The 27,975-nt window shown below is 39.0% G+C and overlaps 2 protein-coding genes across 8 annotated transcripts in view; one reads left to right on the top strand and one right to left on the bottom strand.

The window, feature by feature from the left end:
* Nucleotides 1-254: 254 nt before the first annotated feature.
* WARS1 (tryptophanyl-tRNA synthetase 1) lies at nucleotides 255-22,291 on the bottom strand. 5 transcript variants are annotated; one of them, XM_065063485.1, is made up of 13 exons: nucleotides 22,018-22,145; nucleotides 19,413-19,540; nucleotides 18,764-18,954; nucleotides 17,155-17,371; nucleotides 15,874-16,081; nucleotides 11,774-11,882; nucleotides 10,782-10,901; nucleotides 9,516-9,698; nucleotides 8,163-8,263; nucleotides 6,822-6,934; nucleotides 5,562-5,735; nucleotides 2,435-2,575; nucleotides 255-1,214 (listed from the first exon to the last, which is right to left on the bottom strand). In XM_065063485.1, exons 4-13 carry the CDS (start codon nucleotides 17,266-17,268, stop codon nucleotides 1,056-1,058), a joined length of 1,422 nt encoding a protein of 473 aa, XP_064919557.1. In that variant the 5' UTR covers nucleotides 17,269-17,371; nucleotides 18,764-18,954; nucleotides 19,413-19,540; nucleotides 22,018-22,145; the 3' UTR covers nucleotides 255-1,055. The 5 variants fall into 5 exon arrangements, with proteins under 5 accessions (XP_064919557.1, XP_005506154.1, XP_064919558.1 ...); XM_005506097.3 differs by lacking the exon at nucleotides 18,764-18,954; XM_065063486.1 differs by lacking the exons at nucleotides 18,764-18,954; nucleotides 19,413-19,540; nucleotides 22,018-22,145 and adding an exon at nucleotides 22,151-22,291.
* Nucleotides 22,253-27,975, top strand: part of WDR25 (WD repeat domain 25) — a 65,353-nt gene continuing 59,630 nt past the window's right edge. The window contains exons 1-2 of one of the 3 annotated variants that reach the window (XM_065063482.1): nucleotides 22,253-22,368; nucleotides 24,931-25,702. In XM_065063482.1, the coding sequence (XP_064919554.1) occupies nucleotides 24,986-25,702 (717 nt within the window). In that variant the 5' untranslated portion in view covers nucleotides 22,253-22,368; nucleotides 24,931-24,985. Of the gene's footprint in view, nucleotides 22,469-24,930; nucleotides 25,703-27,975 lie in introns of all 3 variants that reach the window. The other 2 variants (XM_065063484.1, XM_065063483.1) reach the window with 2 other exon arrangements.

Raw genomic sequence — 27,975 nt, 5'->3', positions numbered from 1 at the left:
TATTCCCCATAAATACACGTCAGATCTAACAGTTTTCATTCAGCGCTGCACATACTGAAACACATTAGCCGATAATTTGAGGTTTTTTTCCATAAATCATAGCATAGACACTGAAGTTCTTTTTAAGAAAGGAGATAATTAAATATCACGAGGTATTTTACAAAATATAGTTTCTCACTGGAATACATCTTAAAATAAGTACCCTTAGTTTCAATGATCTGGTGCAGCAAACAGAACAGACAGTACCAGAAGTATCCCTGTGTGCAGCAGCAACTTTATTTTCACAGCACGATTTAACACTTGGCGTTTTCTTTTTCTAACTAGAAACTAAAATACACATTCCTGCAACAGCTTGCAGCTGAGAATATAAAGGAAGTTTACAACCTCATGATAACCTCCTCCCTCCAGAGGAGTCAGACCAACTGAATAGCCGCAGAAACAAAAGTACAGTGAGATTTCTGAGACTTGCCCGTAGGTCAAAGAGGAAGACAACAGCAAAACCAGCTTGATATTCCTTCTCCTGTGTTAGATTTCCATTCTTTTGGTATTGATCCCAGGGCTAAGTCACTATGTAATCTGCTTTGTAACACTGATTATCTTTTTGTGTACAGCATGTTCCCAGTAGCCCAAAGGGACATACAGTCTAGTAAACCAAGGTACACAGGACAAAAGAAAATAGAACAACTAGTTATTACTTTGAGATATGACCTCTCACCGATGTATCTAAAACAATTTACAAGTTAGGCTTTATCATTAAAATGGAAGTTTTATTTATATTTTCAACATGAAATACAATAAAATACAGTGTTATGCTGACAGACATGCTTTTCTGCAAGATTGGGCAATGCTGTCTTGTATATTCTGATTTTAAATAGATACGAGTCCTATTTTGAACTTCTCCTGTACTCTGACATTCATTGTAATTGACTCATTGAAAGCAATATTTATAAAGCACTGATTGCAGGCTGTAAATAACTAGGGAGTGATGACATACAAGAGGAGACAACAATTCCTTGGTTTTGGTTTATCAAGTGGTAAGTTCCATACGTATTTCTTCAAAATTCAAAAGCTAGCTTCCGTGGAGTCATAAATTGCTTCACTACTTCATCTGTAACCTGCTTCCGTCGCTCTTGATGAGCTGCTATCAAGGGCTGCAATGTTTCAATAAGAACCTTCTTCAGCTCCCCAGTGAGCAACTCCCCGCTTGTGTATGCCTGTCAAGAAAGTGTTGATTGCTAAATATGGTGCTATATGGAAAAGGACTCAGAGACAAGCATTTCCTTAAAAGCCTGGCCCTAGGAAATACAGATTTGGATGTCTTAAAAATAAGCACACGCCTTAGAAGCTCACGTGGTATCACACTGAAAATGTAACTTGCAAAATTGCTCGTTGCCTCTTAAAAGATTGAGGCAGTTGGGCAATTTCATTTGTGACAAGCTTGATGGACTGAAAAAGCCACATTCACAAGAACGTAACTGGGAAATCCTGTAATTATTTGCAGGAAACTGCAAATTTTTCTCCCCAGAATCCTGGTTCAAATAAATAGTCTCTCTAAGCTGTTTTTTGCAATGAAACGTACAAATTATTGTATTTTTCTCTCCTTGCATTTGGGTAAGAGATTAGATGTGATTAAAATATCCTTTTCACAGCAAAGACACTCAGCATCTCTGCTCACACTAGCAGTCATATTCACAATTGGTAACTCACAGTTAGCAGCTGCCCAGCCCTGGTCTTGGGTGGGAAAGAGTAGAAGATTGGAGGAGAGGCTACAGCTGTTCCCAGGAGGAAAAAGCTGATAAACCAGCGTGACGTGGATACAACCAAATACAGACACGACTTTCCCAAGAACACGTTTGCACGTTTGGGATTGATGACGGTCACGTAGCTGAAGGAGTGAAATGTCTTGCTACTGCCCCCAGAGACAGAAGTCTGCCAGATAGTTTTAAGGAAAACGCAACTTATAGGAGGCAGTTTTCACTTGGGATCAGTGAATCAGTTTCTCATAGCTATTGCATTTCTTGTGATGGTAAGAAAAAAACCCACAAGAACAAGCTTTTGGCATGAGCTTTTGGAGTTTTGCAGAGTATTTAGGTACCATAAGGAACAGGCAGAGTGTATTATACAATTAAAACCAACACTAATGCTACAGTGGTCTCATTTGAAAAGTAGGGAAGATACTGTCCTACACAATGTTGGAGATCCTTATCAAAATAAGAGGTTTCTTTTTTTCTTTTTAAAAAAAGAAGAGAAGATCTGTGAGAAAGAAAAACATTGAAACAAATACAGAGGTCTTAATATTGAAACTTGTAAGGGATGGAGAGTGCAAGAGTAACAACACAATTACCTTCCTGGAGAAGGTTCCCAGGAGGACTTAGTGCCAGCTTTTTCCTCATAGCAGGGAATTAATAACATTATCTTCAACCTGGCTACTCACCTGCTTCAGTTGTTCAAGCCTGTCATCATCTTCTAGGAAGAAAGTCAGGTACATAAAAGACACATCCACATCGCAGTTACCTCCGTACTTCCTGTGCTCTTCAATGGTGTCTCTGCCTCCCGAGAAGGCATGCTTGTTAATCTGAAACAGCATCACGTTTTTATTGTATAATTTCTACTAAATTCTGTTTCACTATATTGTAAACAGCGGTGTATCACAATCCTTTGAATTGTATATTAAAGGCAAGCTGAAGGGTGAGTGGGGCAAATTAATGCAAAGCCTCAGGACTGAAGCAGGGAGGCAAAAGGTGGTCATTAAAACCCAGCAGGGAAAAATGGCTCTATACATACTGCCCAGACTGCATAACCAGAACAAAAATGAAGCAAAAATTAAAAATAATCCACCCAAGATTCAGTCAAAAAAGTTTTAAGTCCCTTTTGCTGAAGCTGTTGTCTGTTGGACAGAATTTGTGCTTAAAGGAAATGTATTCCATGTAAGAAAAAAGATAATCATCCCAAAAAAGAATGGCATGGGAATTTTGAGGAAATCCTAGAGAGAACCCAGGCTCCTCTTGTTTTCAGAGAAAAGAAAAAGAAGAGAAAGCAAAGTTAAAGATTAAAAAATTCTGGCTAGAATGGCTAAAATTAGACAAATGCCCAATTGTTCACTCTAAAAATTGAATACTCGCTGACTCACCACCTCTTTTTAAGCACAGCTTCCTATGGGGAGATGAACTGCACTGGTGAACACGTCTACCTGCTCATCCCATTCCCAGTAAATTCAGCAGCCACCAGCCTATTTTAAAAATGTATACATGTGTAGAATTCTCAGAGGATACTAACCTTCCTACAAAGCTAAAGAAAATAAAATGCTAGGAAAAAAAATTTCTCAATCATTAGATGAGCTTTCATTTGCCTCTTGTGTCTTTTCAGGTATCACCATCAACCAGTCAAGAGACACACATGCACATGATGTAGATTTTTTTCTTAGTTCTGGTATCTAGGAACTGTTAAATGTTTACAATTTCTGAACATTCTTATCTGTGTAACTGTCTAGTGCTTTTTTGAATCTTTCTAACCACCATGTTACAGATGAATTGTGGCAATGAATTACATACAAAAATGATGCACTGATGAATATCTTCAGAAAATAAACTGCCATCTGTCACATTACATCTATTCTGATATTGTAGGACAGGCTGAATAGCTGTCTCACTATCTGTAAAACTAAGTTTTTACACAGTGTGCTGCACTTCCCTCACCTGTCTCCTTACTAGATTTTGAAAGCCTTTGTATGAATTTTTTTCCATGTTCCTCATCTCCACAGTTTGTCTTCTTACTAAGGTGAGAGGGACTAAACACAGTATGTCTGGTGAAGGCGCATTACTGTTTATACAAAAGGTTTTCTATATGAATCTAATTTTTACATATTTTGGCACCTATTTGTTGACTGAGGGTTTCCGTGATTTACCTATAATGATGCACTGGTCTGTTCTCTGAATTAGTACAGACGTAGAATCTAAATAACAGTTTCTATGAAAACAAGTAAATAACCAAGCTGTAATATGGTGCTGATAGTTGAAATACGAACAGTTTATTATAACGTTGCCATTCATCTCCCCAGATTTCCCAAAAGTTTCTCAGCCTTTCCCAATATCTAGCAATTTTTCATCTTCTATTACCTGTAAGTTTTGAAACTCATTACGTAGCAATGTACTAGTGATCCAAATAATGCTGTAAGCACTCATTATTTTGTGTGGCAGCGGCTGTCTCTTTCTAACCTTCATCCATCACCAGAAATCACCTCTCCTACTCTATTTTGTTATTTACTGGCCATAACAATATTTGTTCTTTCACTCAAGTTCTTCTACCTAAAGTTTATTTTTCTGATGGGCTTCAGAAGCTGAAATAAGTCTCAGTTTGTCTTCCATTTCTCAATACTTCACATTACGCTCAGAATTTTCTCTTATAGCTTTTAGAATTAGAATTATTTTGTTATTTTTCCAACTAGTTTAAGGATAGCAGAAATAAGACTTATTAACTGGACACAGGACTTCTTGGATCTCTTTGTAGATTACTAGCTACTTGCCAGGAAAAAAATGGAAGAATATTACCAATATTACCACTAAGCATGCAACCTCTAGCCTGAAATTTTAAGATTTTTTTTTTTTTAGAAAAAGCAACTGTGCAACTGTCTGAAACGGGAATTAGTATAATCCAAACACATGAAGAATTCTGATTCGCCAGGGCAGTACTGTTTAATCAGCTTCTACATAAGATAATGAATCACTATGAGATGACTACAGAAGACTCTGACCTATACATGGGTTTGTCAATCATAAGAGAACTAATTCAAGGCAACCCAGCAGAAACAACATATGCATTTTTTTTTTTCTTGCTTTGACAGATAGTTGTTTCATGTCTGGTTATCATGCCTATAAATCCTTTTCCAAAGACTGATTTTTCTTTATTTAATACCAAAACACAGGTGAACTTTTGTTGAATTAAATCATCTGACACTGGGGAAGAGCGATTTTCCTTTGTGCTGGAAGGGGTGCTAGGAATATACCCAGATAGGAGAAAATACCCCTTCTAAAAAACTTTCATGAAATTCAACATAACACTTGTGAATTGGAGGGAGGAGCGCATGGCAGCAGTAGATCTCCAAGCAGCAGCAAAAGTCTGACCTGTGTTGTAACCGACACTGCAATGCTTGGTGCTCCCGGCATGGAGAGGCAGTCAAGAGAAAGAGCTGTTTGTTTGATTTACATCATGGACTGTCAGATTTCAAAACTATGGTAACATAATATGTATTTTTAGAGCATCAGCCTCCAGAGGTTTTGTTCTTTCACCAATGCTCTGCAGATATCAGATAAACAAACAGTGTTTTGTACACTATTCTAGCTAATATTTGTACTGTTAGACTAGCTGGCAAGGCAAAACATAGTTGATAGTCTCGCTATATTTGCATGACTCAGTCAATTCCTGAAGCTGCTTTTCAATGAAAAATATGAAAAAAAGATGCAAATATGGTAAAAGAAAACATTTTAAAATTGCCATTGTAACTATGAGGACCACCACTCTTTGTTTAAAAAGGCTTTGCACTCCCAGGTTTTGCAGGTTCTTACCTTTGTCTTGATTTGTTTGGGTGTATCGGTGAGGAAGATGGAGGAGTTCGGGTCACTAGCGCTCATTTTTGTCTGTGCTCCTTGCAGGGCTGGGAAGAAGACTGAGTGCATTAAGGCTGGTTTAGGCAGCCCAATTCTAGGTGCTACATCTCGGGTCATTCTAAAATAAGGATCCTAGAACAAATATCAACAAAAGCACAGAATAAAGTTGAAAAATGTGAATTAAAAGCTGATTAATGCTGACTTGTTCATGCCTTAACAGGTGGTCTCAAAAAACAAACAAAACTCAAAACCAAACAAATCCAAAACACAAAATGTTCCAGAAGCTACTTCCAATCCAGTTAATTAAGAGAAACAAACAAACAAAATCCCTTTTTTCATTTCCATAGTTTTGCTGTATACTCTGATTCCCTCAGTTAATAGGCATATTTGCAAAGATTTCAAATAATTGTGAAAAATATGCTTAGTAGGCCTGGAGACAGATGCAGATTTAAGATGCAAACTTCTTCCCAAACCATTTAACGACCAAAATCTGAATTAAATAAGTGATCAAGCTGGCAGTGCTATGCTGTTGATTGGACTTAAACCAACTGCAATAATATTACTACGTAATTTTGTGGCTGATGAATGTACTTACATCATCTTTCAGTGACTGTCCCTGTGGCTAAAAGAGCTAAAGATTCAGACAGTACAGAATCTGGTTACTAGAAACAATGCTCATTCAAAGTAACGACACTACCACTGTAATTTGTAGCCGATGTTGTTCTTCCTTCCTCTCTATATAAATGTGAATTGTTAAGGTTCTGCAATCTTTCTGACAAATGCTTCTTTATTCTTACTGATAGAGCATTTTTCCTATGGTTCAACATAAATCTCTTGTGCTTCAAGTTAAGCTCATTACATCTTGTCCTAGTTACCATGGAGATGGTCAAAAGCTCCCTCCTACCTCTGTGTCAGTAAACCTTTGCACAGATTTTACTGTCTTTGCTTTCATACACACCAGCTCACTGTGAACTGGGTTGAGGCCAAGACAGATCCAAGACTGGCAAGAATGAGTAACGCATGAATGCATGACTGTTGGGTTAAGCCTTCATCATTTTTAGGACTCTGCACAACACTCTTTTATCTCTTCCAGCTTCTGCCCAAAAGAGGTGCTTGCAAGAATGTTTTACAGATGTTCTGATACCACCATGAAGCTCGAATGGTACATTACAAAAACAAATCCACGAAAACCAAGTTAAGTAAGATGATTTTTCTTACCTGATCGATAGCACATGGGATAAGACACTGAATGTTCTCCTTGCCATTGAAGATCTGTGGAAATGATGAACTGAAGGATGGAGCAGCCTGAATAGCAGGAAAGCTGATCTTTCCTAGAAAACATGTTTGGAAATGCTGAGAAGCCAATATGAGCAATGATAAATAAAGGAAACTTTTTGAAACATGTAAATGCAGAAGTGAATAATTCGGATACTCACTCGAAGACTAATACCTATCTTTATCAAGCACTGATGTCTTATCTGAGAGAACTTTATCATCTTTACCTTCTATGATGTCAACAAAGCTTCAAATAACACAGAAACTAAGGAAAAGTGGCAGGCTGTGATCGCAAAGGTTCCAGAAAAGGTTCATCACTCCATACTTTTTCATCACTGAATTATCTACCCATCCCAGAAATACAACTGACTGTATCATCACTCTGAGCTGCTCATTTTTTCCCTCTTTGTGAGAGAATGACTACAGAGCTACTTATCAGGCAAGTTCCCCTCTACAATCTTAGAATAATTGCTAAGATGCTTGCTGTACTCCTGAAGCATCTCAGATCTGTCTAGTTTTCTGTTTTAATCATGGGGTCACCAATGTCCTTCCCTGATCAAAACCCTCCCAGAACAGAAAGCAAATAGCAGCTTTTTCCAAACATGTAATGAAGCCATTATCACAACACCAACTTGTATTAGAGTGCTGTTAAGTCAGAAGTAGGAATCTGTTCACTGGTCACAGTGAAGGCTGAAAAGCTGTCACTGGCCCAATAAGTAGTCAAAGAATTATGTTAGTGCTCAGGAACACTAAGGTTTTAATGGCATCTTTGACACAATGTTTTTTTTTTTTTTTGCTAATGCAACAGAAATTTGCAGTTGCAGTAAAGTAAATGGAAGACAGAGTTACCCAGCACCTTGATAATCAGGCTTTTGAATGCTCCTTAACTTTTTCCACATATGTATATGCATATGTGTATTAATATAACTTTCTGAAGAGAAAAGCTTCTATATAATTGTCTTAGAAATTTCTAGGAGGCATAGTTGACTATAGCTGCAATCACTACTGAAAAAAAAAAAGGCAAAAACCAAACCAAACAATCCAAAAGACTGCTTCTCTATCCTGGGTACTTCAGTGTTGGTGTTTTGTACTTTGCTGTTACTACGGCAAAAAAGGTAGATACCGTGCAAGAAATTTCACTGTGAAGTGTTTGCTATCCTGAAGCAGTCACAATAACATCCTTTTACAATCAGCCTAGAAACAAGGATCTTCTTATAATTACTTAAATAGTGCCATAGAGAGTAAAAGCAAGCTTCACTTCTAGTAACTCATATTGTTTCCTACCAATGCAATCACTGTCTGTAAAGCCAAAGATTCCTTTCACTTGGTTAAATGTCACATGCTTCTGAACTTTGACGATGTTTTTGTAGAATCCACTACTTGTCCTGTCACAAAGAAAGTGGAAAAATAAAAAAAGAAGTCAAGAGCAGAAAAGTAGTTAGAAACATTCACTCCAAAAGCTGAGAATGACAAAAAACTGCAGGATTAAATCTCAACATTTTTGTGGCCCATTGAGATGACTATTAGAGAATTATTCACAAACAAGAACTTTATGTCTTGAAAGTTTAATTTATTCTTCCCTCCTCCCAAAACTTACTGCGAACATTTTTTGTCACAATAAACTGTCTAAACCCAGAAATATTTTAATTTAGAAATGGTGCCGAAATGCCTCACGGAGCCTGAAGTTCACTTATCCTAATGCTTATCCATGAACTCAGACAACCTGAATGGATCCTATCTTCCGCATTGCTTAGTATTCCAATCCTCCAAATTCTCATTTTCTACAGACTAAATTCACTGGCTGGACTTCTTCTGTCACCAAATAGAGCAGCAGCATTTCCAAAGCTAAAATAGCTCAGCAACTTCTTCCTTTTTTTATTTCTGCTGAAGAGACGAAGCAAAAGAAACAGCAGTTCTGACGTGCCCTTGTTCAGCTGCAGGGCAGATGTGTGTTAATGCAACTTTTCAAAGGCAGGAATGTCAGAGGAGTGCAGGGAGGAAAAACAGTAGGCTCCACATTCTGAGGGCTGTATATTATACAGTGAATCTCTAAAACATACCGCCCTGTCCAAGTCTTTGAGGAAGCTCATCACCCCACATGGAGGAACAAAGCTCACAACTTCAGTTCTGAACTGTGTCATGAACCTACTTCTTTCTGAGAAGGCACTTCCAACAGCAGTTTATTTTTCTTAAATCTTTGAACTCGAAGTTCAAGTAATAATCTTTCATGCTGTATTGCTAAACTAATGGACCACAATAAGTTGCCGAAATGCCTTTTGCTAACACAGATAAAGTGTAAACACATCTCAAAGATTTTGATACCATCTTAAATCAACCTGGAGATTTCTTGCTCATGTAGGTATTTTTACAATTTAGCTCCTTTAACATATTTTTTCATAATTTAAAATTTAAGCACCACACAAACAAGTATTTGTTCCTATGTTATACAGAAGAATGACAATAGGATAGACATAAAATGTTAGCTGAAAAATTAATAACTTTATATTTTAAGAGTTGCAAAACTTGTCTTGAAGCTTTCAGATCTAGATAGATTTATTAAAACACTGCTGGCTGTCAAAGTTGGAGAGAAAATATAGACATTTTTCATTGCAATATCCTAAAAAGCTTTATACTTACCCCAAATAGTCTAAATCAGAAAATATAAAGGTTTTATTGATGTCAAAACCACATGCAATTATGTCTTTTGCGTTTTCTCTAGCATATTCATATGCCTTCTCAGTTGTCAGGTCCTTCCAAAGGTACTTCTCATCATCAGTTAACTGTATAACTAAAGGAACATCAAATACTTCTTGCAGCCACCTAATAAAAGCAGAAAGATTTTATCTCTAAGTAAGTTAAAATGAAGACATAAGTCACACAGCTAAAATATGTTTATACCTTTAAACAAAAGGATACAAAGAGATCTGTTTGTCTTTTCTTTGTATGCATATGCGGTTATGTTTACGTGAACAGAATAAACATTTCATACAGATTAAAATGGCAGCTGACCTGGAAGCAAGACTCACACTTATTATTTCCTGTACGTATGACAGTGGTCACCATTTGCAATGGAAAGAGAATTCAAACAGACTTTCAGAAAGACACTGAGGTGCTGGAGAGAGTTCAGAGGAGGGAGACAAGGCTGGTGAGGGGCCTGGAGCACAAGTCTGATGAGGAGCAGCTGAGGGAACCGGGGCTGTTCAGTCTGGAGAACAGGAGGCTGAGAGGAGACCTTATCGCTGTCTGCAACTACCTGAAAGGAGGCTGTAACATGGAGGGCATTGGTCTCTTCTCCCAAGTAGCAAGTGATAGGACAAGAGGAAATGGCCTCAAGTTGCACAAGGGGAGGTTTGGATTGGATATTAGAAAAAAATTATTCCCAGAAAGGGTTGTCAGACATTGGAACAGGCTGCCCAGGGAAGTGGTGCAGTCACCATCCCCACAGGTGTTCAAAAGGTGTTTAGACGAGGTTCTTAGGGACACGGTTTAGTGCCAGAGTTAGGTTAGGTTATGGTTGGACTCGATGATCCTGTGGGTCTCTTCCAACCGAAACCATTCTATGATTCTATAATTCAGGTCTGAGTCCAATGTCTTAGTTTCCTGCTGTGGCAGGCACTGCAACATAGAGTCAGGTTACTGAGTCTCATCACAAACTTGTTTTTAAGAACAAAAATTCTAAGGAGTGCCCCAGGGCTAAGGGTGCAAGGAACAGGGCTTATGGTGGTGATGCAGGGATTATAACTTTAGTGAAAAGGTAAGATTCCATTGTTTAAATTCATTAATATTCACCTCAAATAAACAGAACTTCTTGCAATGTATCATTTTGGCAGTTACATAAACCACACTCAATAATTCCTTAGGAAAAAAATGGTTTGATTAATAAAAATGGTAGAAATAACTTACTTTGTGAATATAAATGGGATAAGATGACCAACATGCATTGCCTGAGAGGATGGCCCTCTGCCTGTATAAAGGTAAAAGGACTTCTTCTTTTCATAAGCATCAAGGATTTGGTCCATATCTCTAAAGATAAAACAGAGAAAACATGATGCAACTCTTTAGGAAGAAACATGTACAGCTAAAAGATTCTATTCAAAATTTGAGTGCTTTTAAAGACAAACATATATATAAATAAAATATAGTATGTTAAGTATCCTAGAAATAAAAAGGTTTTGTTTGTTCATTTTTTTAATTTAAGTGTCTCCTTCAGTCTCTCAGAAAACAACTCAGAGAAAAAAAACAAATTAAAAACCAAAACCCAAAACCAAACAAAATGTACAACTTTTAAAATTACTTAATTGGATCATAATTTCTAAGGCCCAGTAGCACAGAGCTTGGAATTATTTCCCAGACAGGTTCAGACAACCAGATGGGAATGGTCTCTGGTGGAGATTGTGTCCTGAATCATGCTCAGGCACTTATTTGAAATGCGCTAGCTGCCTTAGTCCAAAATCCCACACATGTTAACAATTCAACAGTGTAGATGACTGGCAAGCTGGTGCTTAAGATTATTCTCTGAGCCTTTTTTATGTAGCAATACAGAGGAATAGGTCCACAGGCCACATGGACTCTTGTTGAAATCATCACATGAGCCCTGAACCTCCCTCCCAGGCCAGTTCCTCTGTTCAGCTGCTACCACAGCATTGAAACAGAACCTGTACAAAGCAAAGACTCCCCACATTTCTTCAGTTTGGGATTAGTGAGGACATATCAGAAACTGATACAAACCCAGTGTTTCAAATGTTGCCGCGGAAATCTGCAGTAGTTGCTAGTTTCAGATGACACACTTGCTTTGCCTTGGTGGTCTTCTACTGGTCATAGGTTTCTCCCAGTCATGCTCACAGAAAGCCTACCTAATCAGACCCTTTTGAATTTCAAAACAAGAAAAAACTCACCTGTGAGAAAAAAAGATTCCTCTACGTAGAAAGCGGTGAGGTTTTTGCCCAATAGCTCTTTCTATTCGATTGATCAGATCTGTGTCAATTTTACTGCTGCCAAACCGAACTACAATAATAAAACATAATAAAAAAAAAAACATAGCACAGATACAACCAGGTCTCAGATTTACCAAGAACATAGCAATTCAGCCTAGACTAAAAAGGACATCTCCTGGAAGTCTCAGGTAACATGTAAAATGACCAGATTTTCCAGATTCTTGCCAGGAGTCCCAGCGGTCACCTCTGACACCAACTCCATGACAGGAGGCCCAGTCTGCTCACAGCCTGTAGTGCTGCTCCACCCATGACTGATTACTCCCAGATAATTTTTCCCTACCTTTTTGCCTCTTATTTCTCTTATGAGGTCATTCAAAACATTTCAGGCTCTCTGTCCACAAAGAATCTGCCTTCCTAAACAGCTTCTGACAAGGACAGCCTCCACTCCTTCACAAGTTTTAAAAATATTCCTATTGTGCTTTTGGTCTTCAGTGTTCTAGTCTGTACCAAAAGCTTTCAACTCACAGTATATAAAAAAGTCCTGGGAGCTGACATTTTCAAAAGCATCTTTGCATTTGCTGAAAAATTATTATGCACTTTTCCTCTTTGCCATTGCCATGTTGTATTTGCATACAGAAAACAAACATCCTACTATTTGTTACACAGTAACTTTACTGACCAGGCCAGTCTCAAAAACTCTTCAGTCATGGCAACTGGGAGAGATTCCTGGGGCCTGGAAGAAAGTGAATGCCACTCCTACCTTGAAGAGGGGCAAGAAGAAGGAACTGTGGAACTCCAAGCTGGCCAGCCTCACCCCAATCTCTGGGCATGTGATGGAGCAAATAATCCTGGAAACCATTCCCAAACACTATTAAAACACGAAGGTAACTGGGAGCAGCAAGTACGGACTTACGAATGGGAAATCACGCCAGACCAAATTAATAGCCTTCTACTACCAGCCTAGTAGAGTGAGTAGTAGAGTGAGCCTAGTAGAGTAGTAGTGAGGTGAGAACAGTGGATACTGTTTATCTCAACTTTGGTAAGGCTTTTGATGCCATCTCCCATCTCATAGATAACTGATGAAGTCTGGAATAGATAAGCGGACAGTAAGATGAGCTGAAAACTGGCTGAACTGCCAAGCTCAAAGAGTTGTGACCAGCAGCACAAAGTCCAGCTGAAGCCCAACATTATTTGTGTACACCAGGGGGCTGATACTGTGGCCAACACTGTTTAACATCTTCATGAATGGTGTGGATGATGGGACAGAGCACCCATGCCAGGTCTGCATACCCCAGATGGTTGTGTTGCCATTTAGAGGGACCTCAGCAGGCTGGAAAAATGGGCTGACAAGAGTCTCATGAAGTTCAACAAAAAGGAATGCAAAGTCCTGAAGTGGGGGAGGAGTAACTGGTATAGGCAGGGGGGTAACTCGCTGGAGAGCAGCTTGACAGAGAAAGACCTTGGGGTCCTGGTAGACATGGAATTGAACGTAAGCGAGCAACGCACTTCTGTGGCATTGGAAGGTCAGCAGAAGTATGTGCTGCATAATAACGCAATAATGGAATAATGCAGTTGGAATGCCAAGGAGGTTGACCTTCCACTCTGCCCAGCACTGATGAAACACACCTGGAGCATTAGGTTCCGTGCTGGGTTCCAGTATGGGAAGGACATGGACACCACCAAAGGGCCATGAAGATGAAGGGCTTAGAGCATCTGTCATTCGAGGAGAGGTTGAGAGAGCTGGAATTGCTGAGCTTGGCAAAGAGAAGGCTCAGGAGGGATCTTATCAATGTGTATAAATATCCAAATAGGGGAGGTGAGGGAGAAGCAAAGACAACAGTACCAGACTTTTCTCAGTGATGCCCAGTGAAAGGACAAGAGGAACAGGCACAATTTGAAATAAAGGAAATTGCATTTGAACATAAGAAAAGCCATCATATTGTGCAGACAGGCAAATATTGGAACAGGCTGTCCAGGGAGGTCATGAGATCTCCATCCTTGGAGACACTAAAAATCCCACTCGACAAGGTCCTGAGCAACCTGCTCTATTGACTCTGCTTTAAGTAGGGAGTTTGCCCAGATGATCTCCAAAGATCCTTGCCAACTTAAACCATTTTGTATTAATTGTAATATTCAGTTACCTGAAGGATCAGCACGGTTAGCACACAAAACTCTCACTTGTAGCCCTGCTCCTTCCTCATGCTCAAATAAACAAACAAAAAAATCCTCCAGGGGTGTTCACATATAGTACTTAGCTAACAGAACCTTTCTTCCCAGAATATCTTCAGGCTGTTTTGTTGTGTAACCATACACTTAAGTGCAGGTCTAGGACAACCATTTGAGAAGTATATCCCTTTCAATTACATAGTGCTTTTTGGCACTTTCATTTGGTCTGTGCTTGAGTAAACAAACACACTGGCAACCTACCCTGGTACAACAGTAAATAAACAGATTATAGGTGGCAAAAAAATGTCTTTTACTGTAAGACCTATCAGATGTCAAGTTCTTGAACAATACTACTTCTTATTTTCAAAAGGGGCAGGATGAGGAGGAAGTTTATCAACAACAAATAGTAATATTTTCACTTCCGGAAGTGGCTAGGCTAGTATTCTCCTCTGAAAAATTTCCAACGCATCACTTAGAACAAGCAAACTGACTCATCCACCAGTTTCCCCATTCTGCTAACAGTGTAAATAAGTAAAAACCCTTCAGGCTAACCCACCCCTGTAGGGCAGATCAAAAGGCCATACATATACACACATACACAAACCATTACTGGAAAAAAGAACATAGCTGTTAGGCTTTAGCATGGCTTTAGAAAATCTATTTACATTGAAGTCATGCTAGTCATTATCAGAAGATCTTGAGATCATGCCAACATAAGTACTGTACTCTTTCCACTTTTCTACAAGACTTAGAACTCCCCTCCCCCAGAAAATAAAAAACCTCCTCCATACCTCCTGCACAAGTAACGAGATGAGAGATTTTGTCCATTGCTAGATTTTAACAATTCTCATTCTTCCTTTTCCCCCACCAACATATATCTTCCTTTGTTCACTTCTCCCTTTCCAACATTTTTTTTCTTCTATTAATCTCTGCAGACTAAGCCAATATGCACATACATTTGACACGATCTTATAAAAAACATCCCACTGAATTGAAAGAACACTGACACTAGCAACTGACCTCTCAAAAGCAAATATATGGTTATTGGCACAGAAGGGTACATGCTCTGCTGTGAGAAACAAGCTGCTAAGCAGACACCAACAATGTACAACAGTTGAAGAATCTTCACTGAGGTACTAAACGTGGATTGAAGATTTACAAGAATTTAGAAAAAGCAAAATAGTAAAAATTAATAAATAGTTCTCTCACCTATTTCTATGTTAGACCCAAGCAAGCTATAAAAAGTGGACTGCAAAACAAATAAGGAAATTAACTAACCCCTGTTTCTTAAGTTACAAAACTTTGCAAGTTTTGTAACATTCTTGTAAAAAATATTTTCTATTACACACACATTTTTCAAATAAGCTGCATCTTTTTCATCCAACTAGAACATGGCTGTTTGATAGTGTCTTGTGAAGGAGTTATTACACTTAAAGATTTCTGCATTAGTTTTGGATCAACCCTGCTCTCCCTAATTTGGAACTCAAGGCAGCTGTGGGGAGATGGCATGAAGAGTCCTACAGCCTGGTCAGAATGCCCTGGGCTCCGGCTGTTCTGCATCACAGTCACAGAAGATGCAGATATTCACTCCCGGTGTCTTCATTAATATAACTTCTAGTAACAGTTCTTATGCCAAAAACTAAACTGCGAGTAAAACTTTTACTTTAAATTGAAAAGTTCTTTGCAAAGTATTTAAGTCTTCCATAGGAGATGCCTGCCTTGGACATTTTCAGTTTCTACAGCAAATTCTTTAACATGCAAATGCTAAAATTAGACATAAATTGAATTATACCTATGATGTTTTTATCAGGATTTGTTATGATTACTTGCTGGTGTTGTGGTTATTAGGATCATTTGACATAAATTTCTTAGTAGCAGTCAAGAAAGAGGTGTACCTATGAGTTTGTCATAATCCACACCCTTAGCATTTGATGTCTGCACAGTCCAGGGGTCCACAAAATCCTCATCACCTTCTTTAGTTGTACCATTGTTTATTAGTACAAGATCTCTTGGAGGCAAGCCTGCCTGATAATCTTGCCCTGTTGTTGCTTTATATGACAGTTTTAATGACAATAGCATCCTCACTGCTGCATCAATTTCATCCTGAACAAAGGAAAAAAAAAAAAAGAAAGCTGTTTGGTTTAACATACTTAAGATAAACAATTACATTAATGTCCCAACACTTCAAAATCCCGCACCCATGCTTTGACTTGAATTGCATTATTCATAAATTCTAAGTCTTTAGTTACATGTTTGCAGCATCACTGCCAACGTTAAAAGAAAAGCAAATAACAGCTGACCGTTTCTAACTGGCAGAATTTAGAGCATCACCACAGTTAACACATTTAAAGCTCCTCTGTCTCACTTTTCAGTTTCTGTCTGAGGAAAAACATGCTTGCCTGCTTTTCACAGGTGTAACAAGCTTAAAGTACACATTTCTCAGATATATAAATATAATATAAATTAGTATCTAATTTACAATGCTATTAGTGGCTCATGTTAAAGTAATTTATTCATTACAATTCATTGACAGACTTGAAGACAAACTAGAAGAAAAAGTTCTTTACAACTTCAATTGATATGACCTTTTCAGTACAAAACTGTTGTAACATCTCATGCAAGCAATAAATAGATCAACACTTTGACTCGCAGTTTTCAAGGCTTAGTCTCACAGGCAACACACTAAGCCCAAATGAAAACATAGTGATCACAGAATAGGGAACTTGAAATTATGGCAAATTACTATATTAATTAAGGGAGATTAAGCAGGGACTGTCAGTACACTTACAGGAAGACATATTCACTAATGTGTACAATAACACATGGAGAAAAAGATTTTAATGAAGCATCTAAAACCAGGGAAGAATGCAAGTGATATAAATTTTACTTAAAAACCAAATCCCCTGGATCCTGTCATACAGCATGGCAACTAGCTGGACCAGATTTCTAAGCCTATGACTCTCTCTTCTTACTTCATGAGTAAAAACTTTGCTCTTCCTAGTGACTACCTGGCTCCAGGTATGTTCCCAGTTCACAAAACTAGACAAATATTTTTTAAAAAGATCTTTTTTCTTACTGCAATACAAAATAAACCTCAGAACAACCATATTCTTCAGTACTCTTAAAGACAGACCTAACTTGAAAAGGGATGGGTTCAAAATGTGAAATGGAAATACCTTTGGTGCTTTTCCTGCTTTCAGTGCTCTGACTTTCTCTCCTTGTTCAGTTACTCTTTCAAACAGCTGAAGCGGACTCAGAGACTTCAAATCACAGTTCAGACTATCAGCCATTTTGCCAGACTTCAAAGGATCTGTTTATTTACAACTCAACTAAATTTAACGTCTTCCAATTCTCCAGCTTGCAGATTCAAAACAGAAGCAACATCAAGGAGAACTGCAGGGCAAAAAAATAGTGGTTTATTCTTTCATGTATACCTTGAATATTAGATGAACAAAATAAGAATATAAAAACGATACTTGCCCCATACCTAATTCTACTAATATCAAATTGATAAACGTGGACAATGGCCCTCCGTTTCATACATGGACTGAGACTGACGAGTACCAAATACATTTAGAGATCACTCTTAATGTTGTTTGTCTATGTATTTAGCACTAGAACACCTCACAACATCACACTTCTGACAAAATTAAAAATAATTAAATATCTGCATGATTCAGAATATCTCAGAACAGTTGGCAGAGATTATCTGATTCCTGATTAATGATTTTGCTCTACTTGATACCCTGTCAAATTCGGAATCATTAGATTTTATAACTATCACAGGGAATTAAATCTTAATATATGTACTTCAGCTCAAAAACATACAAGAAAAAAGCTTAGTCATGTTCTTTACTGCTTTCCTACAGAGGTTACAAAACACACTGACAATTAGTGAGAAATGCTGCTTTCTAAAGAACAATCAATCCTTGGGTAAGCAATAGGCTGTAAATTTAAGGAACTATTTGTTTCTCAGCAGTAATTAGGATAAATAGCCGTAGGAGATGGCTTAAGATGACGAGAAAGCTGATAATAATAACACAGCCATCTTCCTATGTGCAACATGTACCTCGATCACTAGAGCTTCCTAGCACAGAGGGCACCCGTGCTTCCACAAATGGGCTTCTCTCCCAGGCTAACATCTATAACGTTGCATACATTAAAAATAACATCATCTGAAAGTTTCTTAGAAATCTATTAATTAACAGCAACTGAGGCTTTGGAAAACCACAACTGCATAGTTTACAGGACGCTAACACAGAAAGTACAGAAACATAAATAATGCTATTAAAATGCTAAGTAGGCATATACTGTCCGTTTTCAAATGCATTCAAATAGTTCTCACCCTACATAAGAAATATCTTGATCTCTGTCCCATCAGTTATAATCTAAAATGCTATAAATAAGCTCTGCTGTACTTAATTTTACTGAATGCATTGAACACCTCTTGGTAAATTCCAAGACAGGAAATGCCTGTAAAAGGGAGTGCATTAAATTAATTCATACTTTACAACATATGCCTCCCATAAAGATGGCACAGCAATTAATGGTATCCCAGCAATTCCTTCCTCCGGTTTTTCTAAAATAACTTGATAAATTCTCTGATCCAAAACCAGAATTTTATTTATTTCTAGGAAATCCAGCGAATCTGTTTTCAACCTGCCATGAGTGAAAAATCATTTCAACTACAAAGGCAGAACTTCTTATTTTAAGAAATCCTTATTTAAAAAAAATTATTCATGCTCAGCAGCTCTTCGTACAAAAGGATGAGGTCTTTAGAAGTACCTATGCTCTGAATAATTTTCTTTTGTAAAAATTCAAGCATCATGCTGTTTAAATATTCAGAACTGAGGATAAGACGACATCAACTTGATTTGAGAAGAGAGTTTTAAAACCATTATGGTTCTGATTATAGTAAGCTTGCCATATTTACACAGAAGAAAATCAGTGGTAAAAGTGGGTAAGGAGGACACCATCTGTCAGAAAAACACAATTGTAAGTGAAACTGAATCTATATCAAATGAATCCATTTGGGATGAACACACCACAACAACAAGGTACACAGAGAAGCAGACAGAGAATTAGAAAATAATTTCATAAAACCTGAGGCTGTTAAAATGAGATAACAGTGCAGATCCTAATGACAAAAGCGAACTAAGGGTGAAGTCAATTTTCCATGAGAACTATCCTTGCAACTTGGCCAGGGTTGTGAAGTGCTGCCTCACGATCTGATGTGGTCGATTTATGCAACAACCCAAGCTATTGTGTCGCTTTTCTGCCAGAGGAAAGTGATGTCATCTTCATGCATAAGCTGATGCTTATTTTACATGCACTGTGTTCAGATGTGACAGTGACAAATGCAATGCAAGCTGAAAGAGTAAACGAGCTTCACACTGAGTTGCAAACAACGCTGTGTTGGAAACGCAATATTCACCCCAAGCATCCTCTGTCACTCTGTGCCCATGTCCACGAAGAACAACTCTGTGCCCATGTAAAGTCCTATTGATCCGCAAAGGATTATGTTTCTCTGGAGAGACTCCTCAGCATATTATTGATCCACTGCTACAAATGGAGCATGAATAGATTGAGATTACAAGATACACAACTGAAGTGAATCATAAAAGCTGTTACTAAGAACCATGTTCATTTGGCTCCCTTTTCTCAGCATTAAAAAAAGAAGAAACAAAAGCATATAATAATTGCATTAGCTGTTCAGCAATATTTCAAAGCCTGCCTTCTACAAAATAATCAGCCTAATCACAACCTTGGTTATATTTACATAGTACATATTTAAACTGCCACAGTAAAAGACCTTCACCTGCCTAGAAAAATTCAGAAGGTTGCTTTGGCAACTTGCTGGTTACCAAAACATAACTATCATTGAGGCTTTATTTGTCAGACAGCTGCAATATTCCCATATTTCAGCTTCAGTTGAATACCCTCAGAAAGCTGAGAAGTGTACACATCTACTTGCTAATTTAATTCACTTAGTCTATTAACACTGATACCATACTTAGATTACATATAATTGACTAAAAATATTATTGTATTGTATTATTGTATTGTATATTATTGTATTATCAGTAATACAAAAGGTTTTAGCCTAATCTTGATCCCTTCAAGCTTCATTATTTGCAGGTTGACAGTATTACTTTAAAGAGGTAATTTGAAACATATCAAACAATTCTTTGATACATTCCTACAACTTACTTTTATTCTTTTATTTAGATACTAATGTTTTCCTCTTTTTCATGGGCACAAGATATTTAACTGAAAAAAGTATATAGAGTAAATTCATATGTTCAAAATGTTTATGAAGATTAACAGAAATCCTTTCTGTAGGAACATGCTAATTACATTTACTCTGGTGTAGAACGAATTGTGACTTGGTGTTTTAACTTAATTCATGAATGTACATTCTTACTGATAGACTGCTGAAACGTCACAGCAAGACTGAGCACTCATACTGGGGAGCGGTGGGACAGAAAGACTTTTTTAAAAATTTGGAATATTATGGACTTAAACTGAGCAAAGAAGCCCAGATGAAGGTGCATTTTAAGAAGCAGCAAAAGTAACCTAGTCACTAAACATGAGATGAGGATACTACAAGCATAGAATGCAAAAGGTATTGACTGCTACATAAAACTTATCGCTGTTTACCTCAATACTGTCCTTTTTTGCTTGTGGAATTTAAGCCAGGAATTCAGTAATAAGGCACATAGTTCTTTATCTTTTGAAACGCACAAATGCAACTGTGAACTGTTTAAAACAAATAACTGGATATTCTGCATTTTATCAGGGCATTTTTCTTGCCTTCTTATTGGTGTTATGAAAACTAACAGCCCAAGGCACATTGGGTGCCATATGCAAACAGACATGGAAGACAAAAATGATACATGGGAACTTGAGAACAGAGTATTAAGACATTTAGGACCAGAGTCTAAGATGAAGTTAAAAGCCAATAACTGTGTGCCTCTTCTATCTACAAAATGCATGGTAACTTCTAATGAGTACTGCTCCAGTGACTGTTTCAGAATATTAAATCATCATGAGACAAAGCTCAAAAATAATCTTTGACATAAGTATCAGAAAAAAACTGTATTCTCCTTTCTTTCCAGCTGGATGACATACACAGATCAATGATTGTTTTCACTGTTTTCTATCTGCTTGGGTAAGTTAGAGACCTAAGAATCAAAGAACAGGGTTTCACAGTATGTTAAGAAGAGCTCTTTCATTACAAACATTGTGTGAATGTACATCAAGACTTCTAAAGCTAACACTAATACAAAAGCCGCCCCAAATTTTCACGAACAAATGAAAGACGGTGAATTTACATCTAAAACCACACACATTCCTGAAATATTCTTTGTTTCCTGGAAATAAGACAAAAAATGAGAAGTGAAATTAAAGTAGGCAGTATGCACACAGGTGTGGGGTTAAACATGCCTTGAGGGGTACTCCAACATACGCTGCATTTTATAGCAGACCCACCTTCCTAGTCACGGTAATCATCAATTTATCTACAAAAATGCAATCGAAGTGTGCAAAACGGTTCCCTGAGACGACAACATGACCATTCAACCGCTCTAACGTGAAGAAAGTCCAATATGAATATTTCCTGCACTACTGCTACACATAAAATTAACGAGGACACTGATGCTTCCAACCCCGGGGCCCCACCGCACTCCCCGGGCAAGGCCGGGCAGAGCCACCCGCCAGCTCCCCCTGCCCGGGCTGGGCCGCACTGACCAGCGGCCGGGCCTGTCCCCGCACCACGTCCCGGGGAAAGCGCTTTACTCTCCCGACGCACTGGCCAGGGAGCCACGGGGCTGCGGCCCCGCAGGGAGTGGAGGAAAAGCCCCCAAACGCCTGGCAAAGGGAAAGCAAGAACGTGCTCAGCAGGGACCCCCAGCTCTCCGCACCCACCACGGGGCAGCAATGGCCACCCAGTCAAACCGCCCTCTCCCGCCCGCCGCGGTCTCTTCCCATTCCCGGCCCCCTCTCGCCACAGCCCTGCCCCGCTGCCCCGCTCTCCTCACCACTCCGCTGTCACTGCCATTTCATCACTCTGCAACCGGCACGGCGCTCACAACTCCCGGCTGGGAAACGCTTACCCCCGGAACCATTGCTTCCCACTGTCCTCCCTTCCTCCCCCCACAGACACCAGCCCACCGAAGCGCCCCCAGGCCGCCTGTAGCGCGGGGGAAAGAGCTTCTGCGCGCCCAGCGAGCCTTGACCTGACCCTGCCCGTCCCTGCGGGAGGAAGGTGGCACACGGAACTGCTTGAGCGAGACGCCTTGTTTCCACCCGGCGCGCTTGTGAAGGCGGAGCCGACAGGGGCCGGCGAGTGAGTTCCGGGCTGCGCTGCCGGCGGCGGCTGAGCCGCGCAGGTACCTGCGGAACGGGCGGGGTCGGGCGGCCCCGGTGCCGGGAGAGCGGTGGCGGCGGCGGCGGCAGCAGCGCCGGGGTGGAGGTGGCCCCGCGAATGGCGTGGGTTGCCCGGGCGGGGAGTGCGATGTCCCCGCTGCCGGGGGAGGGGGGAGGAAGCGGCCTCGGTGCCCGGGTCCTGCGGCGGGTCGGGTTTGGGATCCCCTCGCTGTGGCGCCGGGAGCGGCCCGGAGGAGCGTGTGGAATCCCGGCGGGGCGGCCGGCAGCGCTGTCCTGGGCCGCGTCACAGCCCGGGTGACATTTACCGTCCCCGGGCGGGCGGGGGCGCTGTGCGGGCCGAGCTCGCGCTCTTTGCTTTAATGTGCTCGCGTAGAGCAGGCGTGTGAAAAGGAAATAAAAACTCTATAAACTTCCTTGTTAGCTTAGTACGTTGTAAACCCTACCGTTAATAAGTTCACAATTTAGTTACGGTGAACTTAGTTTAGTTTCCAGTGAAGTACATTGTGTTCCCCCCCCCCATTTTTCTTTAGTTAGGGCAGTGTAAGAAGGTTCAGGGTGGTGTTTCTTTAAAAACTGTCTTAAGATGGCAGAGATACTTTGCTTTTGCAAACCCACTAATGCTTATAGGCGATGCACGTGATGGGGTAGCCAAATTTAATGGGACAGTTTCTTTCCAGTATCCCATGGGAAACTTTTTTAACCTGGTATGTGCAAGGCACCATCTTTCACCTACCCCTGATTTTTTTTTTTTTGGTGTTAAAATGAAGTAAAGTAACTTTGAAAGTCCAACCCAATCTACTTGTGTGTCTCCATTTGTAGCTCTCAGTCAGAGGCTGACTTCGTACAGTGATTGCTCTTTGAACATAAGGCATTTTGGCTGGGGCCTGTTTTCAGCACTGCAATAACAAATAGGAACCCCTTGCTGCAATTGTTGTCCATCAAAGTTACCATTTATTTATGAAGAGGTTTCAATTTACTGCTAAAAACCTCGATTTCCTGTTTTGAAATTGAATTGTACGTTAAGTTTTCCTGAAATGCTACTTATTTTTTTCCTTGACGCTGTTTAAGTGAAATGCTGTGTTATTAAAAAAAGAAATGTCTTTGCCCTCAGTTTCTGTCACAGCTGTCATAAACTTCAGATGAAGGCAAAATGTCCTCTAGGGGGAGATATTGATGCTTTTATCTGCTAAAATGTTAGTCACCTTGTTCCAGTTAAATGTCTTGATCACCGATTTTGGAAAGGATCTGTGCTGATGAATGTTTGTCTTGAAAGGAACCTGCCTTCTAGATCTGTGCTTGGAAACTTCATTACAGAACACAGTGTGATGTAACACTTCTTTAGGTTAAATGAAATGTGCTTGTTTTAATTCAAGAAGATCTAATTCTGAAGTTAAGTGAGTAGTATTTACGAGTTCCAGTGTGATACTCCTGCGGTAGTATTTGATAGGACCTACATTTGTGGCATTTATTCTGCAAATGCTTACGTAGATACTGACTTTCACACAGCATTCTCATTTTAATCAATATGCTTTTGAGAGCAGTTTCTTCACTGACCTAAAGCAAGAATTTCAGCCGCTGATCTGAAAGTGTTGTGTGTTAAATCACTGTAGCATGAGAAGTGCTAACAGCTGGGCAAGCAAACAATGCAGAAATAAAATGTTCCATTTTATCAGTCTTGGCAATCGAAGGGTAGCAGTACTTTTTGACTATAAACAGCAGAGGCTGAAAGATTATTTTTGCCGACACATCAATTGTTTGAACGTAGTTAACCTTATACTCCACATGCTCTGTCCAAATTGGTGGGATTGTTATGGTAGTGAGTTACTCAGCTTGTTATATATGCAGTCTCAGCACGAGATTTCTTTCTCACAAACGCTTTGAAAAAGTTTATTATACAGTAAAAAATGCATCTGTGCTCTTATTTTTCTGTAAGTAAATGCAAACAGTGCATTCAGGGTAGCTTCTGGCACAAGCCTGTTCTGTAAAACTAAAGGCTATGTGGAACTTGTTCTGTGGAAAGAGTTGGAAAATTTCCTCATGCTGCAAGACTGCTGAATGGGTCAAAAATATATTTATTTTTTTAGTTGCCAGTTGAACCCCTTCATAATTCTTTCAAGTCATCTGTAGTGTTAAGAAATAGATATTGTTAGACTGACTTCAAAATAGTTGTGGGATTTCTATTCTTGTTAATATACCTACCCAAACACTGCGTAATTAATTACCCTCTCTTGTGTTTGTGGCTAATTGCTACTGCAAGTAAGGTTAAAGTGATTTGCAGTACTTAATGTTGCAAGTTTGTTTTCCTTTTCATACTAATTTTCATTGTTTTGTGGTATGCAAATGCTTCTCTGCAGTACATTAAAAATGTATGCAAAGTGCTTGGAGACAAATGGTGTTGCATAATTGAATGTACAGATGTGTTATAATAGAAGAATAAATTCCATTAATAAACAGGAATTGAAGTTACGGATTTTGTTTAAGAAAAGCATATTTAAATCCTTGAGTTACTCAGACTGTAGACTCTGAAATAAATTGTGCTTTGAATAATCAGTTCTTTATTGTAGGTTGTAGTTTGGAGGATTCCAGCACTGAGATTTCTGGAGTTTGCTGTGTCTAGCCATGAGTTCATCACTGGTCGCTTATGATGATTCAGACTCTGAGGCAGAAACTGAAAAGACTGAAGTCCCCAATTCTTCCAGCAGACAATCAAGCCTTCTAAGTTCTTCTGTGGATCATGTTCAGTACTTTGCACCTGGTAGTTCGGGTACAAAATCTACATATGAAATGCATCCTACTGAGAACACTGGCAGTTCTGGCACAAGCGCTGTTGGTGAAGATCCACCTGAGCATTATGCACAGAATAATAACACTGATTTGACATCTCCTTATTGTAGGAGAGCGTACTCTGGCCATACTGCGTTATGTGTGTCCTACAAAAACTATGAACAGACATCAAGCTTTTCAACAAACTCTGGAAACGCTGTTTCCCAGAAGAGAATACATAAAGACAGTACTGGTGCCATAAAAGGAATTAGACCATATATCCCTAAAAGGTTGCGTCAAGAAAACTCCAGCATGCCTGAAAAAAAAGAACCTGATCAGAGAGATAGCTCAGACTATGGTGTTAATCTAGACGTATCAGGAGAGCAGACTTCGAGAAAGATCTCTGAATTAATTAAGCCATATTTGGGATCCAAATATAAATTAACTGAAGTTCCCAAAAGCTTAATATTTTACATGCCAAAACACAGCGGCCCTGTTAATGAAATCCAGTGGTGTCCTGTGCGAGAACAAAGCCACATGCTTCTCTCTGCTTCTATGGATAAAACAATCAAGGTAATGTAAAACGAGATGCTTTGTGGAGCAATCATTGATGTATAGCATCAATAAAATTTACTGCTCTCAATTACTTATCTTTTATTCTCTTAAGTTATAATAACTTCACTGGTTCTGTAGTCAGCATAACCTATCACACCATCAAAGTCTGAATCATTTGAACTGTGGGTAATTCTCCCTTCATCATATTTCCAAGGCTTTTTTTACGTCTTTGTCTTAAAGATTAAATTGAGGAAAAAAATACCTTTGTTTTTCTTTGCAAGTGTTCTTTAATATATTGAATATGTTAAATTTTGCCTGCTACTTGAAGAACAGACTTAGAAGGAAAAGGCTAAGGTATGCAAAGTGTGCTGATGGTTTTTGGTGAGCAGCAATTTAAATTTGGATTGTACAAAATTTGTCTGAATTTGACTTTTTGTCTTAAACTGTCACACCATATACTTAATGTTTGATAACTGTCCCAGAGCCTCTTTTTACTAATGAGTGAAACTATGTATGTGTTAAATTTGGTAAAACAATCTAAAATGAAAGTTGTCATTGCAATGTAAAATTATTTAAAAATGGAAATAATAGCCTGTCTGTTTTGTCTTCTAAGCAGAAAGAAAGATTAATTTGTTTTCTAAAGCAGCATTAATAGTCCCTGATTGGAAGCAGTCTTTAACAATTAAGCTGTTTTTTGAAGGAATCCAATTGTTTTAAGTGCCACAAACCACGGAAATTCAATATAAATATTATGTGTCAATGTTGGCGAAGCTTCAGAGTGTGCTAATCTAAAACATTAATTATCATGGAACTGCTCCAGAGTATATTAAAACACACTCCCTTATTTTGGAAGATGGCCCGTAGTGCCACACCTGTGAAGGGTTCTGGGGGTGGTTTGTCCCCGGTGCAGTCGCAGTCTGTCGCGATAGGAGCAGCAGCGTCTCTGTCGTGGGCCTTTCCCGCGCGTCCGCTTCGGGCCGGCAGGGGGCGCGCTGCGATCGGGGATTGACTCCGTGTCACCAAAGTGATGTCACTTTCCAGAGTCACGAGCGCAGGCACCCCTAGTGACTGTGACAGCAGTAGTTTGTCTTCTGGGGATTTTTGGGCTGTCTGCCGTTGCCTGAAGTTCTCCATGAAGCAAGTGATTGCAAATGCAGAGGCAGATGTACCTTTTGTTTTTTTTCCCAGCCAATCCTGTACAGTTTCCCTTTTCTGTTGTTTCTTCCAAAAACACCTGGTTGGAATTGCTAGTGCAAATCCAGGCAGTGGAAACCTGTCCTCTTTCCCTTTAATGGGAATATGCAGGCACTCGGGATGTTTGAACTATTTACTTTGGACATCTGATTCAGATAAAACGCAAAGCACAGTTAGGAGCCTAAAATCCCTGTATGATCAGAAAGAGCAGGCAATCCAAAGCCTCCAAACTCTGTACTTTCAGTGAATAACTGTGACTGAATATTTTAATGTGTAAATATCTTGGATTCAGTCCTTACATGCAGCTTATACATTAAGACATCTTTTGAAGAGCCCAATATTAGTGGAGATTTCTCAGAACTGAGGTTTCTGTCTAAGCAGATCTGACTGTGATAGTTTAAGTTGTGCTTAAGTCAAAAGGTCTATAGTTGTATGTAATTTTTGCAGTATTTAGCCAAACCATTTTGCAGCTGTTATCTGTTCCTATGTGCTTAAATATTTTCCTTCCAAATTTTTCATCACAAATAATTACCTTTCTGGGGAAGGATTTTTTTTTTTTTTTTTAATTTAATTTAATGGCATGGAGAAGGAATAAATATTTGGCTTAGTTATCCTCATTTAGTGGGTTTTATTTCTTTAGTCCCATCTAAATTACTCTGACTAAATTGTCTGTGTTGCACAGGAATATATCTAAAATGTATACGTAGAACTGATTATGTGGTTCCTTACTTTTAAACTGTGTGTATGTATCCTGTTTAAATCAGGGCAAAAAAACAGTCTTCCTTTTATGTTCTCCAAGGTTAACCAATGTGCACTTTACCATCTTTTGTATGAATCAGTGTAAGTCGTACTAAAATCTGCAAAAAATAAGTTGATGTTTTCAGTTTGTGTTGACTGAAGAACAGCTTAGTGTCAGGAGAGGTCGTTTGAAGCAGTTTTTATAGATACCTTGTGTATTTAGGAAGAAATGCATAATTTCAGAGGTTTTAATATTTTTTACTAGAAGTATTTGCTCTTAATTTTTTTCTCTGTGGCTGCATTTTAAATAACCCAAACAGTTATCTAGTGGTGCTGTTGAAAAAAAACCCATCAGTTAT

This window comes from Columba livia, chromosome 5 (genome assembly GCF_036013475.1).
Source record: "Columba livia isolate bColLiv1 breed racing homer chromosome 5, bColLiv1.pat.W.v2, whole genome shotgun sequence".
NCBI classification, from domain to species: domain Eukaryota; kingdom Metazoa; phylum Chordata; class Aves; order Columbiformes; family Columbidae; genus Columba; species Columba livia.
The sequence above is the reverse complement of the archived record's forward strand: the minus strand, read 5'-3'. Positions and strand labels throughout refer to the sequence as shown.